The sequence below is a fragment of the Lontra canadensis genome, unplaced genomic scaffold (assembly GCF_010015895.1).
Source record: "Lontra canadensis isolate GAN:19392208 unplaced genomic scaffold, GSC_riverotter_1.0 scaffold27, whole genome shotgun sequence".
NCBI lineage: Eukaryota > Metazoa > Chordata > Mammalia > Carnivora > Mustelidae > Lontra > Lontra canadensis.
In genome coordinates, this window is record NW_022631021.1 from 4547883 (window position 1) to 4563632 (window position 15750).

The window sequence follows — 15750 nt, forward strand, 5'->3', positions numbered from 1 at the left end:
TTTCCATACAGAGGGAAATTCATTCAAGCAATGCTCCTGGTCTATTTCTACCCTCTACCCCAGGAAAGGAGAACTGGCTTATTTTTAAAATTTTTATCTTTTTTTAAGGCTTTTACTTATTTATTTGAGAGAGAGACCACACAAGCAAGGTAAGAGGCAGAGGCAGGGGAGAAGCAGGCTCCCCACTGAGCAGGGAGCCTGAACTGGGGTTGATCCCAGGAGATCATGACCTGAGCTGAAGGCAGAGGCTCAACCAACTGAGCCACCCTGGTGCCCCAGGAGGACTGGCTTATAAGATCAGTGACTTTGTTGAATGACCAGGCACAGGTGACTTAGTCCTTTCTGGATTACTCATTCCAAATCAAGCTACCTGCAAACGCAGATGCTATAGGACATAAACTTACAAAACAGCTCTAAGATGTGAGGCCTGGGACTGAACCTGTCTTGTGGTTCAGTGAATCTGACTGATTCTGGGATGAGTTATTAGCAAGCCTATAGACTTAAAGTCACAGCTTCTAAACTTGTCCCTTGTATTTATGGTGATAATTAGATCTCCTACCTTCTAGTTCTGGGTCTAGCTCACAACTAGACCTAAATTTGGAAACAGAAAATAGGGAGTATTTTTTAAAGAACCCAAATCTCCAAATTGAACATTTACTAAAAAAATACTAATGTTATCACAAGAGAGGGCAAGGATAAATAAGATATAATCCCTCTCCTCCAGGGATAAAATATAGCAAAAAAAAAAAAAAACCACACTACTAAGTAAAATATAATATTTTAACAGAAATATATATTTTGTGGGCCCAGAAAAGTGAATAATTTTAACTGGCCAAAGGTATGGGGGAGCGGGTAATATAAAAAGGTTTAATATAAGTTAAATGACCTATAGTCATTTATATATAGTTATCTGACCTGCATTTTTGAAGAATGAGTTAAAAGCAGACAACAAAGGGAAGATAGTATTTTAATTTTAATGAAAAGAAAACTTAAGATGAAAAGTAATAAAACTATAAATAAAGTTTATGAAATAATTAATGGGGCAAGAGTGACAAGGGAAGGGCTTTAATATAATTCAATATAATCAAGGGAAGGGATCTGTTTGGGAGTTTCTCAGAAGAGAATTCTTAAAAGAGCAGGAAAAATGTTTCAGAAAATGTGCCTGCTTATATGTCAAAGCCATTCAATAAGAGCAAAATTTAGGAAAACAAAGTATTTTCCTATAAGAGGATGTAAGGGGGGGATAATGAATTTAATTCAGACATGCTGATGTACACAAATGGCAATCATTTAGAAATTCAGACCTAGTGCTCAAGAGAAAGTTCTGGCCGGTCAGTTACAGTGGAGCATTGTCTGAATATGTATTAGAATGGAAATTGTTGACAGAAATACAATTTCAGGGGTAGAATGGGTGGGGCAAAGAAAAACTTTGATGCAGCTGGGAAAAACACCTCTCTTTGTGGGGTGGGATAGGAAGAAAGGCCAGCAAGAGGAAACTGTGTCCTAACAGGCATACGAAAGAAACTTTACAGATGGTACTGAACAGAGGAGAGGTTCAGATGACAGGGTGGGATTAACGCAAAATGTTACAAGACGCTGCTGGACAACTGGGGAGCCAGTGAAGTTGACAGGAACTTTAGCACAGTGATAGAGCCATGGTAAGGAACAGGAGTCAGACTGCAGAATTTATGAGGAGGTAAAAAACTGTAGGCGGTGAGTAGACTACCCTTTCATGAACCTTCAATAAGGCTATGATTTCTATGAAAGGTCCAAGAAGAAGAAAACACATCTAAGAAAAATAACTCTTCTCCAGTGGCTCTAAAAATAAATGTTTCTGAACACTTAAGTAATAATTTGTTTTAAAACCTGGGAAAGAAAAGGTGATTGGCAGGCCTGTAACAGGCCTCTTTCCCAAACAGGGAACAGGGGTGGGGGGAGGGGTGGGAGGGTGCAGGAATGAATGACCTGAAGCAGACCCTGAATAAAGATGGAGGAAAAGTGGATCAGCCTTGACCAGACTTCCTCATAAACATTCAGTGGTATTTGCGACTGAAAACATAAAGAAGAGTCCTCTATTAGACATCTTCAGTAGGAAATAGTCTTCCTAGAACTTAAATTGCAAATAAACCCCAAATTTCTTGATTTATAAAACATGGCTAGATGGAGCAATGGGCTAATCCAAACTTATTTTTGTTATTTGTGTAATCAACAGAATATGTAATGAAGGCATTCAAAAACTGAAATGGCTTCCTTTGCAAACAGTGCTTCTCCGTGCATGATCTAACCTGGGCCAAACCACCCTAATAAGGGAGGAAAAATGGATCCGGTGGTTTGTGACTCCTTGAAGAAAAGAATATGTCATCTGTGCCTGGTCCTCCTCTATCTTTGAATTATTAGTGAACTATGGTATTGGATATTGAGTCCGCCTTGACAATTTCATCCTTTGCATTGGCACAAAACTTCATTGGTTTTTAAAAACTTAGTGAAGATACCTCAGAGAAGGGAAATGAGTTGGTATAAGAGCATACAAATATTCATCAAATGGATCCAAATCAGCAAATTATTTAACTTTCATAGTTCATGAGGCTGTGGAAACACACTGCCATCTTAAGAATATGAAATTATGTTTAAAAAGTTTTCTCTAACATTTTATCTACTATGTATAAATTAGGCATTCACATAAGAAGCTCTCTGGTCAATCAGAGAAATTAAGTAACCTGGAAGAGGCTCCAAGCCTCCTTCTCCCTACTCTCTGCACATTCTGCCTGGAGATGTTGGGTGCATTTTCCAAAGACAGCAAAGTCACCACTGCTGATACTGTGATGTTCTGCTTCAGAGTGTGCACAAAAGGGCATTTGAGGTCATTATCCTACAAACCAATAAGAATCTACAACTTGTGTAATTTTCTTGATGAAAACTTATTTTATTTTCTTCTTGGCAACAAGGTTGACTGTTATAAGTGAAAGATCATCGGTAATATGAATTTCTTCCCCTATATCCCCTTTCATTTGTTTAATGGAAAACAACTTTTTATTAAATATATAGAGTGAATATAGGTTTCAATGATATTGTTCTTCTATGATAAATACACTCACTGAGACTTCACTATGACCAGCGCAATAACTGGCCAGATTGTCTACAGGCTGATCTATTTTAAGGGTATTATCTGAGAGGCAAAACTAACCAACACATAGATTTGTGAACTCTATGGCTTTAGTGTAACAAGGGAACACATACTACTTAGGTTTTAGCATAAGAATAAACCTGTGCTGTCCAATAGGGTAGCCACGAGCCACAACTGGCTATTAGGAATACAAAAAAAGGAATGTAAAATGATCTACAGTTTTTAATTGATTATATGTCAAAATTATATTTCATCTATATACTAGGTTAAAGTATTAAAATTAACTTCATCTTTTTAATGTGGCAACCAGAAAATTAAAAATTATACATGTGGCTTGCATTATATTTCTATTAGCAGCTCTAAAAATGATACCAAAAATGTTAGGGTATTGTTTTATCAGAATATTCTACTGACTTGAGCAATACTATTCTGTTTTAATACCAGACAGAAACACACAAGGAAATAAAAATAAGTATAAAATTTAAAAAGGTTTTTCTTGCTACTCTTATATTTACTTCTTTTCTTGGGGTGGATAATATACAACAAAAGAGAAAAATAAAACAATTTCAACTGTGATTTTAGAAGAGCCTATAGTTATTTCAACTAAAATTTCTCTTACAAATATAAAAAAAATAACGTAAGTTCGATTCCACTGTTTTCTATTAACAAAATATACAAATACAAGAAAAAACTAAATAAAAAAGTAATTTCTTCAGTAGAATCATATGCAGTTAAAAATGGATGTGTCCACCCATACCTATTATTAAAGTTCAGAAATAAACATCCCATAAATAGATAAATTATCCAAACTAGAAAGATTGTTAAAGAAAAGTTTAAAGCAGCCCCTAAAGAAGAGGAGGGTTACATAGTAGCACTGCTAAACGTTTTTCTTCAGGATTTGTAAAGAGGTAGTAAACAAATCTCCAGTTAATGACTTCTAACTGAAAAGAAATAACAATTACATCTAAGGCTATCGATTATAACCAAGTTTACTGGGATAGAAAGTTCCACGATCATGGAAAAACTAGCTCCTCAGAATTAGGAGACATTGTAATGCAAAAACTTTGAATACATTTGAATTGAAATCATAATTATTTAATAATCAGTCAATTAAAAGTGTTAAGCAAAATCGTGTGTTTGTTTAAATATGCATTTATTTTTGTAAGGCATCAGAAAATCTAAGATAAACATACCCTTTTTTTCTTGTCAAAGTATAACTTATTGTGAAACATGTCTGTCAAAGAGTAAGCTGACTAAACAATGAATATAAATTCACAAGGGAAGTTCTCTACGTAAACAGAATTCTTATTTTAAGTTTGTGGTAGGTTGCTGTAAAACCCATAAATACTATTTATCGTCGGAACTAATAGGAAAGTGATCCTCCCCTTCGGATAACTCCCTGGACCTTACATTATCAGCATACTGAAGGCTCCCTGAGTCCTGTGTAAATGAAACCACTGAACAGCAACGAAGGGGGAAAGCAGCAGCCAGAAGCAGTTACAAATTACATCATACCATTTGCAACAACATTCATGGAAATATGTGTATGTGTAGCCTGGGGCTTACCCACATACACATATCTCTCCTTACACGTGTATAATAAGGGGAGTCGGGGGAGATGGAGACAGTTAGCAAAGTGAACATGAATGAATAAACCTGTGAGACTCACATGAAACAAAATGAAGTGACTGAAAAAAAAAAGAATCACTAGTACAAATGATAGGAAATTAAGAAAGTCTTTATTTTATACCTTTCTCGTTCTGGTGAATGCAAACTAGTATCTGGTCTCAAGCAGTTGGTACTAGCACTCCTAGCCCTGTCAAGGGAGGGCTGCAGTTCACTAGTGCCAGTGCATTGCATCCAGTGGTAGAAGAGAAAGACAAAGAAAACAAAGAAAGGAAGACCATGTTAGAGAGTAAAGCATAAAATAATGTCCCCTTTACATAAAATGCAGAATCACTGTGATTCAGTTCATAAGGGTGTGAGAGAGCTGACAGGATGGCAGTGCAAAATTTTGTTTAGAAAATGAAACTAAACAAAGATTATGCTTGAATTGGTTTGCATAATTTTTTAAGAGGGTCTCAGACTGAAAAAAATGAGACTAGATCACACCTACTTATGAAAAAACTGGATACAGAAAGCACTAAAACAAAATGCCTAAAACTTCGTTACCAAGAACAGATGCCACACCAAAACAAAATGAAGGACATCGGAGGAGAAAAAATTTACAACTCAACTACTTTGGTTCACAACACCAGACGAGGGAAGTGGAAGGCATGACTTCCAAATGGTCTTACCTAACCAATATTTCATCAGTAAATCTCAATACTCTTGAGTGAAAGCATTCATGATGAAGGGGGAAGTCCTGTCTAGTCACTGACTTGGTTTTGGTATGTGCAGGCAGAACTGAGCTTCACACAGTAAAATTATCCAAAAATAAAATAACATAAAATTAATGATCATAATCAAAATCAATAAGTAAAACAACAAATAAATGACAAGACAACTAGAATTCTTATATTTGAGTAACTAGATTTCATTTAGAGAAATATTCTGGAATTCATAAGTTTTATAATTCAAGTTATTTTTTGGTTTCTTTAATGTTTCTCTGTGCATAATTAATTTCAAGAAGAAATGTTAGTGCTTTATTAGAATTTAAATTTGTTATTTTTAGTAGGCCAGGAATTCAGGATTAGTTTATAACTGGGACTCACTGTTATGACTCTTACCTGTAAATATTCCAGTGAGAACTGTTCTCTAATAAAGGCATCTTAGGTGGTAATGTTTTATAGTGCCTACCAAAATGTCTGGAACGTGGCAACACAAACATGCAGGAAACAGAAAAATATATATGAAGCAAATTTTACTAGGGCATGGAAAAAATAGGAGGCCTATAAAGCTACAAACAAAGACAGCTCTTTTGTTTTTTTTTATCAGAAAAACCATAGTAATTATTTGAAGGTAGAATAAGAATTATTAAAATATGGAATCATAGACATCAGTCTTCATAATTAAGATAAATACTCAAAATTATAATTTCATTGCCTTAATTTGAAAAATATCTGCTAACAAAACTCTGAGTTAATCAATATTTAAATTTACTCTTTAATCCCTGATTTAATATTATACCTGTTTCTGTGGAAGAAAACAACTCACAGCTAAATGTACTAGCCAAATAATTTATGTATTTTTGGAATTAAAATGTGACTGAGAGAGTTAACATTTTAGCAATAAGCAAGAGCTGACCAGCATGCAGGGAGAAAGCTGGTCACGGGACTGGTCTGCAGAAGGGAAAGGCCAGACCCAAAGATCAAGTGACTGCAGTGGAGGAAATCCTTCCCATTTACTAACTTCTGAATCCAGATCCAACCACAGGTAAAACTTATCACTGGAAATCAGATGAGATGGGCAGTAGATGCAAACCTGAATATGAATTTTGATTTGACAGAAAAAAGCCCAACTTTATCTAAATTATTTAAAAATCTCTGAGGGATTCTGGATGACCTCTGCTACACCAAGGGCAAATTAGATCAAGTTAATCATTTAATTTTTTTGACAATTTAATAATGTTTCTACAAATTTAATTGCTGATTATAAAACTCACAAGTCTATTTCAGCTCATATTAAAATACAAAAGGTAAGGGAATATACATTTGCTGAGGACAAACTAAACATTCAAACACCCCACTGGTTTACTCATATTTATACTAACTGTAAAATCAAAAGAAATCTCTTAAGGCTTCAATTTAAAAAAATATTAGAGTACTGTATTTGAAAACTAACTGAAGACAAATTTTATTGAAACTAAGGATTCTGCCTGCTTCACAGACGATAGTCTCCTTTTCAACTCCCAACCTTAAGCAAGTATCTTCAGCAACTGGTTGTTAAACAACATTTTAAAGCAATCGGTTCAAAAGTGGTTTGTTTATTCAGGAATGCTCAAACAAGGGTTAGCAAAGTGTGTGAAACAGAATGGAAGATAGCATAACATTTATATATAGTATGAAGGCTTAAATTCCTGCGTTGGCTTTGCTACTTAATGGCAATGAACCTGGCTAATGCAGGTCAGGCCTTTCCATACATTTATATAAAAGACGAAATAACATCCACTTAATAGGGGTGCTCAGAGAATTAGATAACAGATATAAAGTATCCAGGACACAGTAAGGCAGTTATATATAGAATTTTCTGCACATTACTTTCTTGGGTCGCGTTTTTATGAAAAAAGGGTTTAATGGTTAAGATACGTATTGTTATAAGTATTAAGTTATAATAATTTTAAGCTATAATTATAATTGAATATTATAATTATTAAAATAAATAGGCAGAAAATGGATTGAACAACATGAGACAGATTTCTTGACTCTAACATGCTGTGCATACTAAATCTTCAGGGAGTGACTATAATTTGCAAAGTTTCCAAAGTACATTTGACTCACAAACTCTTTTATTGGCACCACACCAACTCTTCAGAATCTAATTGTGGAAAAACTAGTTTAGTGGAAAATGTCAATAGACCTCATTTTGAATCCTTGCTTGTTACTTATCAAATTAAACTTTCTCAGCATCTTTCCTCATCTGTAAAATGAGGGTAATAACATTCGTATCATATAGTTACTGCCAGAGAATTGAGATAAAGTACATTAATGACAACACTATGTTTGGTGCTCAATGAATTTTATTTTCCTTGCTTGTTAGAATGTAGCAAATCCTCAAATTTTATTCTTAAAATTCCTAGGTGAATATGAAATGATGTATTTGAAGACTGTACAAAATGATGAAATTACCAGCATATCATATTTTGCGTATCCTGATATTTCACCTTTATATGTAGAAAATATGGGAAAGAAAAAATATATTTAGCTGTTCTAGTTCCATTCGTCTAAATTTATTTTACTTTTTTTATAGTCATAGTCAAATCAGTAGGACTATGAGAAAAAGAAAACTTTTTGAATTTGTAAAAACATTGTTCCTATTGACAAACTATTTGCTAGGAAAAACAACTTTTAGTAAGCCTGGGCAGTTGAACATTATAAAGAATCTGAGATAATTTTTACAATATTTATAATTTTATATTTTTCCCCAGTTCACAGTCAAAACTAGTATTTCCTCATTTTTTTTTCCTGTGGCACTACAGGAAGACATGGAGGTTGTTATCAATAGGATAATTTTATATATATAAGAAGCTGAAACAATTCTTATGAGCATGATCACGTTAGTATAACTGAGAAGAGCCACACATTCCATGCAGACAAAATACATTTCGCATTTGTCCAGTCATAGCTCTTTCCTCCTATTTCCTACTATCTTCGTATTGGCCAATATATCTGAAAAAGTTTGCCTGGGTTTTCGGTTTGTCTCACTGACTTTCTACTTCCTTCCCTTCTATTAACTCTAAATTGACAGTAAGTGTTTGCAGACTGCATCCTATGAGTAATCTGTAGGAGATTTACTAATTAACTTATTTATTTTGATTAGGAAATCCAAGACGGAATGAGAGGTAAATAAAGTATCAGATTCTAAACTCCAAATTACAGGAGAATATTACCTCTCTTTTTCTTTTCATCTTTAAAGAGGCATCATATTGTTGCATGCTTAGATGAGAAAGTTTGTATTGCAACCCTGCTAAACTGGTGGGGGGATGAAGGCAGGGAGGGTTTAGAAGTGAAAGGTCAAACATTCTCATTCTTCATCAAGAAGGAAGTTGATGCTCAGCTAGTAAGAATTGACTGCTATAAGATTTTATTAAAAGCAAACAGAATATAAACAATAGTAGATTCCAAAAGGAAATAAAAAAAGGCTAAAACAAACATCATCATCAAAACAATAACACTGCCATGCACAGATCAGACCTCTTGTGACTAGACAGGTATGTGCTGCCAGGGGCTGGGGTGGGGACGCTCACAGTGAGTATTTCGAATTGTAATTGCGGAAATCGGTTCCTCGGTTTTAGGAATGTATGAACAGTTCCACAGAGGCTCATCAGTCTCTGGAATTTGAAAAAACAAATAGAAAAGCCGTCTGCCTGGATTAGAATTAAAATATATTTGGAACCTTTCCACAACCTCCAATAAAACAAAACAAATTTTGAATACTCGGGAAATTAATTTTACATATTTGTAATAATACCTTTAAGGGCGAGAAGAAAGAATAGTAGAATGGAAAGAGAGTCATCACACACAGTTACCATTACCAAATCCCTGTATTTACCTGGTAGTGTGTAGGCATTCTGCACTTCGTCCTCGTTTTGCTCTGGGCAGCATAAGAAGCTCACTGCACAGACAGGATGGGTGGTGGATGAAACAGATAAATCATGAGGCATTAAATGACATGGGTAATGCCAATGGTATGCCGATGAAAACATGAAAAGGGAAGAAACCAGATTGTCTGCACTAGCATATTTGCTTGAGAGGTTAAACAAAAATAAACATGACAGTATTTCAAAAAATTTAAACAATAAAGTACAAACATCATGGTCAAAGTCCTCGCTGTTGTTGATTTGCTATTGTATTTCCAAGTGACTTTCAAGAATATTAAAACAAAACTAAACTAAATCTTCCCCAAAAAAGACCAATTCCAGATACCTGGGTATTTTTAAAACTTCTGAAAGGCCTACATATCTGGACTTTCTGATGCTCACTGGAACCCTAAGCATGAGTCCTCTTGGCTTTCACAGATACTAAAAATGCAATTATCAATGTTTGTTCTTAACCAATCATGAATATACTTGAATAGAATTATTTTATTCTAAAAACTGGTACTTTTTCTGTGCTCAGATTAATTTCACTTCATTAAATGCCCTGGTCAAGAAGTCATTTTTTTCCCCATCCTCACCTAAATTGAAAGCGACCCAAGCGGATGTTGACAAGTGGCCCTCATTCAACTCAACTCAGGCTGAGCAGTGTAGAATCCCATTCCCCAGAGCAGTTCTTATCTCAGTCCCCAGTATGATTTCACTCTTCAAGGTCCCGGCACCACTTCCCACAGTAGGATGACAATAAAGGATTAAGCAGCTCTATTAAGTTCTGTGTCCTTGACTATACCGCAAAAAGTCAATCATGAAGCACAACTAACATTTCCCTACTCCTTCCTGAAAGTTTCTCCACTTTTAAAAATCCAGAAGAGAATATTCAATAAGGTGGGTGTTCTAAAACCTTAAATCAGATCCGGAGCTTGTGGTCTGGCATATTAGACAGGTATTTGGTTAGTTTGCGAAGAAAGTCTATGGGCATGTAGAACAAAGGAGCTGTCATGTAGATTTTTAGTAATTGTGTCCAGGAAGTACTTATTTATATGAAAAACTCCATCTCATATATTTTATACTTCATAGACATTTTATGGAAATAAGGTATATAAAAATATTATTATTGAAGTTCTCACAGAAACTCTGCAACATTGTCTTTCAGATGACCTGTATCCAAAATTGTTTAATAACATAAAAAAATAATTATATAATTACATCAATAACATCCATATTTGAAAATTGATTATATAGGCTTCCTTCTACAATTTAGAAACAATAAGCTATACATTTTAAACTGGCTAAACATAAATTTCAATTTGTAAAAAAAATGCACACATTATGACAATATAATGTTAGCCAAATATTTCCTACAGTTGCATTTCTATTAGAATATCCTAACAGCTGTTCCTTGAAAGTTCAGTTTTGAGTGATTAAATACTTTTCCTTTCTGATGTATTATGCCAAGATATCTATCATATACTAAAACAGAGCAAATAAAGAGTTATAATGTTGAGATCATAGTTTGAACAAATACCTGTCTTGTTCTGATAAATACTGACTGTCCACATCTCTGGATCTGTGATCAACCGGACTTCGGGAGGCATCATGGTGTCTAGTTGGAGAACGTGACCTTCTTGTTGGATGAATTTCATCTAAACTCCTAAAATGATTCCAAAAATACAAATGCATCAAAGTGTACACTCTTCCCAAATCTAGCAGACAGACTAATGGTGAATATCTATCAGTAACTGGCAGAAGGCTGGCATGTTACCATTACCAAATCCCTGTATTTACCTGGTAGTGTGTAGGCATTCTGCACTAATTGAATACATATTTTATCAATTGAGTTAAAGGCATTTATTCTCTAGGAGTGGTTTGCCTGTGCTACATTTCTCCAACCTTCTCTTGCACCTCTGTCAAAAATGACAATTTTCATCTGCATACTTAAGTTTCAGAAGTATATTTCAGGATAAGATAAAATACAGCACTACATTACTTAAGTTGCATGTACTTTTGAAGCACTTAAAGCATTTCAAAAAGACAATTCTAAATTCTAAAAATTTTTTTTCTAAATTCTAAATTTCTTAAAAACATATTCTGCCTCTTAACCTTTTACTCTTTGCCATTTCTCTCCACAAGTTATTCATTATACAATTTTTCCTAACAGGAGAAAAAACTAGCCAACAGAACACAAGATAGTTATTCAAACACTGTGCTTGGGACATAAACTTCTACCTCCTGGAAAAAATTTCTCAAGATTCAAGAACAGAATGTAATACAGGTGGGTAATGGATAAAAAGACATTTTTACTTACAAATGATTCTGGAAAAACAAACAAACAAACAAAAAAAACTTGACTGATTCAACCATTATTTCATGTCAGTAACAGTCTTGAGGCAGCTTACATTGTATTAAAATTAAAAAGTGCTGTCAGAGACTTGAAGCCCATCTCAAAGCCTACCTCTGTAATGGCACATTTGGTAAACGTGAACGCGGCCTTCCCTGATCATCGCCGCGGTGAGGAGATACTGAACGAGAGCGGTGATGAGTTGTTCTTTGCTGTTCTGGCACAGTTAATGTTGTAGATTTACTTTCTCTAGCACTAGACCTATAACCTACTGGCAAGAGTACACACAAAAAATCTGTCAGTATTCTTCTATAATGTAAACATTAATGTGGAAATATCAAATTATATCTAAAGCAGCCACTGACCTACTACAACAAATGCCATGCAATCAGTATTATTAGCTTTTCTCTTCAAAACTATTAAGTATACGTACACAGAGTGTAACATATACATGCATAAAAACAGGTTACAGATTTGTTCAAAGGTGCCCATGGAGATACTGCATATGAATAATAAAGCTGATGTCTCAGATGTTATGATGAGCTGGGATACTATTTTAAATTAAAAAGTGAGTGAGTGATTGATTTTTCATTGACAGTGAACTATAGTTAATAGATAAGTCAATGCTTAGAAATCTGGGGTCTTTTTAAATGTTATTTGAATTTTTCTTCCAAAGGATAAACTATTTTAGCTGGATTTCAGGTGGCTTTGCAGAAAAAAAAAGAAAAAAAAAAAGAAAATGTTATCTTATCAATTTTAGTTAACAAAGAAGAGTACTAGATCTTCACTATTAGAAATATTCACTGAATTTTGCAAACTACATATAATACTGTAATTTTGAAATGAATATAGTGTATGGATGGTGATGACTGGCAATAACGCAGAGAAAATTAACTCTCCAATCACCAAATCTACCTCAGACATCTGAAACTATTCTACAAATGTGTTGATAACATAATTTAGTTTATACAGTTAACATAATTGCAATTAAAAATAAATTCTAAATTCATTCTCCCTTGAAACAAAAAGGTTTATATCATCTCTGATTTAGTTAAGACAAAGCCATAATCCAATCTCAAATCGAAGTAATGGTTTAATTATTTTTTTTTACCATAAGGGTCATTGTTTGCCATTATTGAAAGGAAAATAAAAAATTCTGTGGCCAAAGGAAAAATAACTATATTTACAACTACATAAAAGTACATGAAACATGAAAACATTAAATTTAACTGGGTAGTTTGAACTTTTCTTCATTTATTTACTTATTTACTTAGTAACTCCTACATTATTTTAAAATATGCCATGAAACATCATTATTGAGGGCAGACTAAAATTCTCCAATAGTTTATTTGCTGTGATTGTATATTTTAACCAAGTTTAAAGAAAGGTCTTTAAACATTTCATAAATGTTTATGAGTGACAATTCGAAATGACAATATCATGATCAGAGATGCCCAACAACTCTGTCATTCTAAGAACATCAAATATGTCATTCTAAGAACACCAAATAATGTAACCATAAATGTTATAATTTATAATTTCATATACTTCATTCTATAACAAAAATCATAGCAATTAAGCTGTTATTTATTTCCTATTTCCACATAGGAAAGTTTCTTTGTCATTGTTCAGGTGTATAAACTGTAATATTAAATTTAGAAAGAAACCAAGTAAATTTACATGCAGTAAGTTTATTTCACAGCTCATTATAAAAAATCATGGTTATTTTTTAAAGATAATTAATGCAAGATCTAAATTACCATTTGTTATCACTTGATAACTTCAATCATACAATAATTATGGAAGGTCAGGATTGAATTGGGAGCACCATTTCAAGATTTCAATGAGAATTCAAGGTATATAAATAACACTTTCATATTTGATATAATTAACTATTAAGAAATAACTTAGAGAATTTAGACATCTTACTGTTAGAAGGGTATAACTGATTTTTTCCCATGGGTTTTTTGTATTTACATAGAGAGTGATATCTTTTTTTTATCTTATCCTAATTCGTATACATAGGTTTTTGATACTTTTCAAAATAATTTGGTTTTCTTTGTATTATGTTTAATTTATTGCTTACAACACATATTCTTTACCTTCAGAAAAAGGGGGAAGGAAATTGCTATTTTATGCTCATTTCAATGTTTTGGTTAACTCAAAGTTAGAGTGTGTTTATCTGTTTGTTTTTTCACTTTCTGAATTTGTAGTAATGCTCAGAAAGATTGGGTTACCACATGTTTTGCCCATATAAGGGCAATCTGCATATGGTTATTTTTATTCTTCTTTTTTTTTTTTTTAAAGATTTTATTTATTTATTTGACAGAGAGAGAGAGAGATCACAAGTAGGCAGAGAAGCAGGCAGAGGGGGGAGGGGGAAGCAGGTTCCCTGCTGAGCAGAGAGCCTGATGTGGTGCTCAATCCCAGGATCCTGAGATCATGACCTAAGCCAAAGCCAGAGGCTTTAACCCACTGAGCCAGCCAGGCGCCCCTGATTTGTTATATTCTTTTAAGAGTCCTGCCTCATTACTTTTTAAATGCTAAATAAAAATGAATATTACTTGAAATGAAAATTTAGGCACTGCTTCCATATGATAAAAGATTACATATATTTATAAAAATCATAATATTGTTTATTTCAGTACAGAATATAAACATTTTTAAAACTCCGTGTTTTTTAGTGGTATCCAAACATGAATAATTCCAATTGTAGTGGATCCTGTAACTCCCATTTTGGCCTCTATCTGTGTGATCTCTCAGGAAAATGACAGGAAACTTAACATTTTAGTAATTCAGTATTTATTCAATTGGCCATTTATTCTTTCATCCATTTGCTCTTGCCTCATCATTAAAAAATGTGAAATTCTGGGTGAATAAAACTTGAGAACCACACACAGAAGTAAATTCTGTTTAGATGAGTTGGTAATGACCACATTAAGGCTGATTAAGGGCCACGATTCTTGTTAGAAAGGCTTGATGACTTTCCTACCACGATTCATCTGATTCCTATTTAAATATGTCAGTGGATTTAATGTACAATCACTCTTCCACTTTCAATTAAAAAAAAACAAATATTCTGTTGAATGTCATATTAAAGTTTCTGTGGAGAATGCGTCTAATTATTATGATACTTTAAAAAACAAACAAAACAGAAAATATGAAATTTTATCCACTATTATTTAAAACTCATGCAGTCTGATATCAGAGAGTATTATCTAAGAATACAGATATGAACAGCACTAGGTTTATTGTTTTTAAGAATATTTGCTAATGTTATACAGTGATTAAATACAATATTTTCTCTGAATTATATAGGAAGCAAATAAACCTAATTTTAGAGAACTCTCCATAATTTCTCCTAATTTTAAAGAGGTTGTTATGTATCTCTTCGAATTGTGAATTTAGTCACTAGTGTGGAATCTGTCCACTGACTTTCCCAAAATCACTGCCCTCAAATTAAGTGCATCTCCAGCTGAAAAATCACATAAATTAAGGGGTCATATATCATTAATGTCCTAAAGAAATGCCTTTAATAACTCATATTTATATGTTCCAAGATTGTCTCTTTACTTCTTATTTGATATTTCCTTACTTCTTAGTATATGGGCTGCCAAAGCAAGCACTGATATTTCCTTACTTTTTACTTTTTTCTAGTAAGTCAAGGAAATAGCACAGGATTAGTACCAGGAAAATAAGTCTTTACTACTTGGTTTTACTCACTTTCTGACAAAAGTCAGATGAGAAACATAGATTTGAATTACACAATGCCACAAAAATTTTACTAACTGGACAGTGACAAAAAGATGTTAACTTAAAATGAGTACTGAATCTTTCTAAAGCACTTCCTTACTTCAATACATACATACACATTCTAGGTATAGTAAGTGGTAAACACATCACAAAAGCATTAAAAGGTAAGCCATGCCACATGCAATTTTAAACCCTGCCATGCACCTTTCTCAGTATATTCCATGGAAGGCTACATTATTTTCAGAAACAGAGGAAGGAAAAATCATAGGCATATAATATAAA

General features: G+C 33.5%; 1 protein-coding gene across 50 annotated transcripts in view; it reads right to left on the reverse strand.

The window, feature by feature from the left end:
* Positions 1 to 15750, reverse strand: part of RIMS1 (regulating synaptic membrane exocytosis 1) — a 491535-nt gene that overhangs the window by 135689 nt on the left and 340096 nt on the right. For 26 of the 50 annotated variants that reach the window (XM_032864386.1, XM_032864388.1, XM_032864387.1 and 23 more), the window contains 4 exons: positions 11830 to 11986; positions 10903 to 11028; positions 9335 to 9397; positions 4875 to 4964 (listed from right to left, as the gene is read on the reverse strand). In XM_032864386.1, the coding sequence (XP_032720277.1) occupies positions 4875 to 4964; positions 9335 to 9397; positions 10903 to 11028; positions 11830 to 11986 (436 nt within the window). The remainder of the gene's footprint in view (positions 1 to 4874; positions 4965 to 9334; positions 9398 to 10902; positions 11029 to 11829; positions 11987 to 15750) is intronic. The other 24 variants (XM_032864391.1, XM_032864413.1, XM_032864414.1 and 21 more) reach the window with 3 other exon arrangements.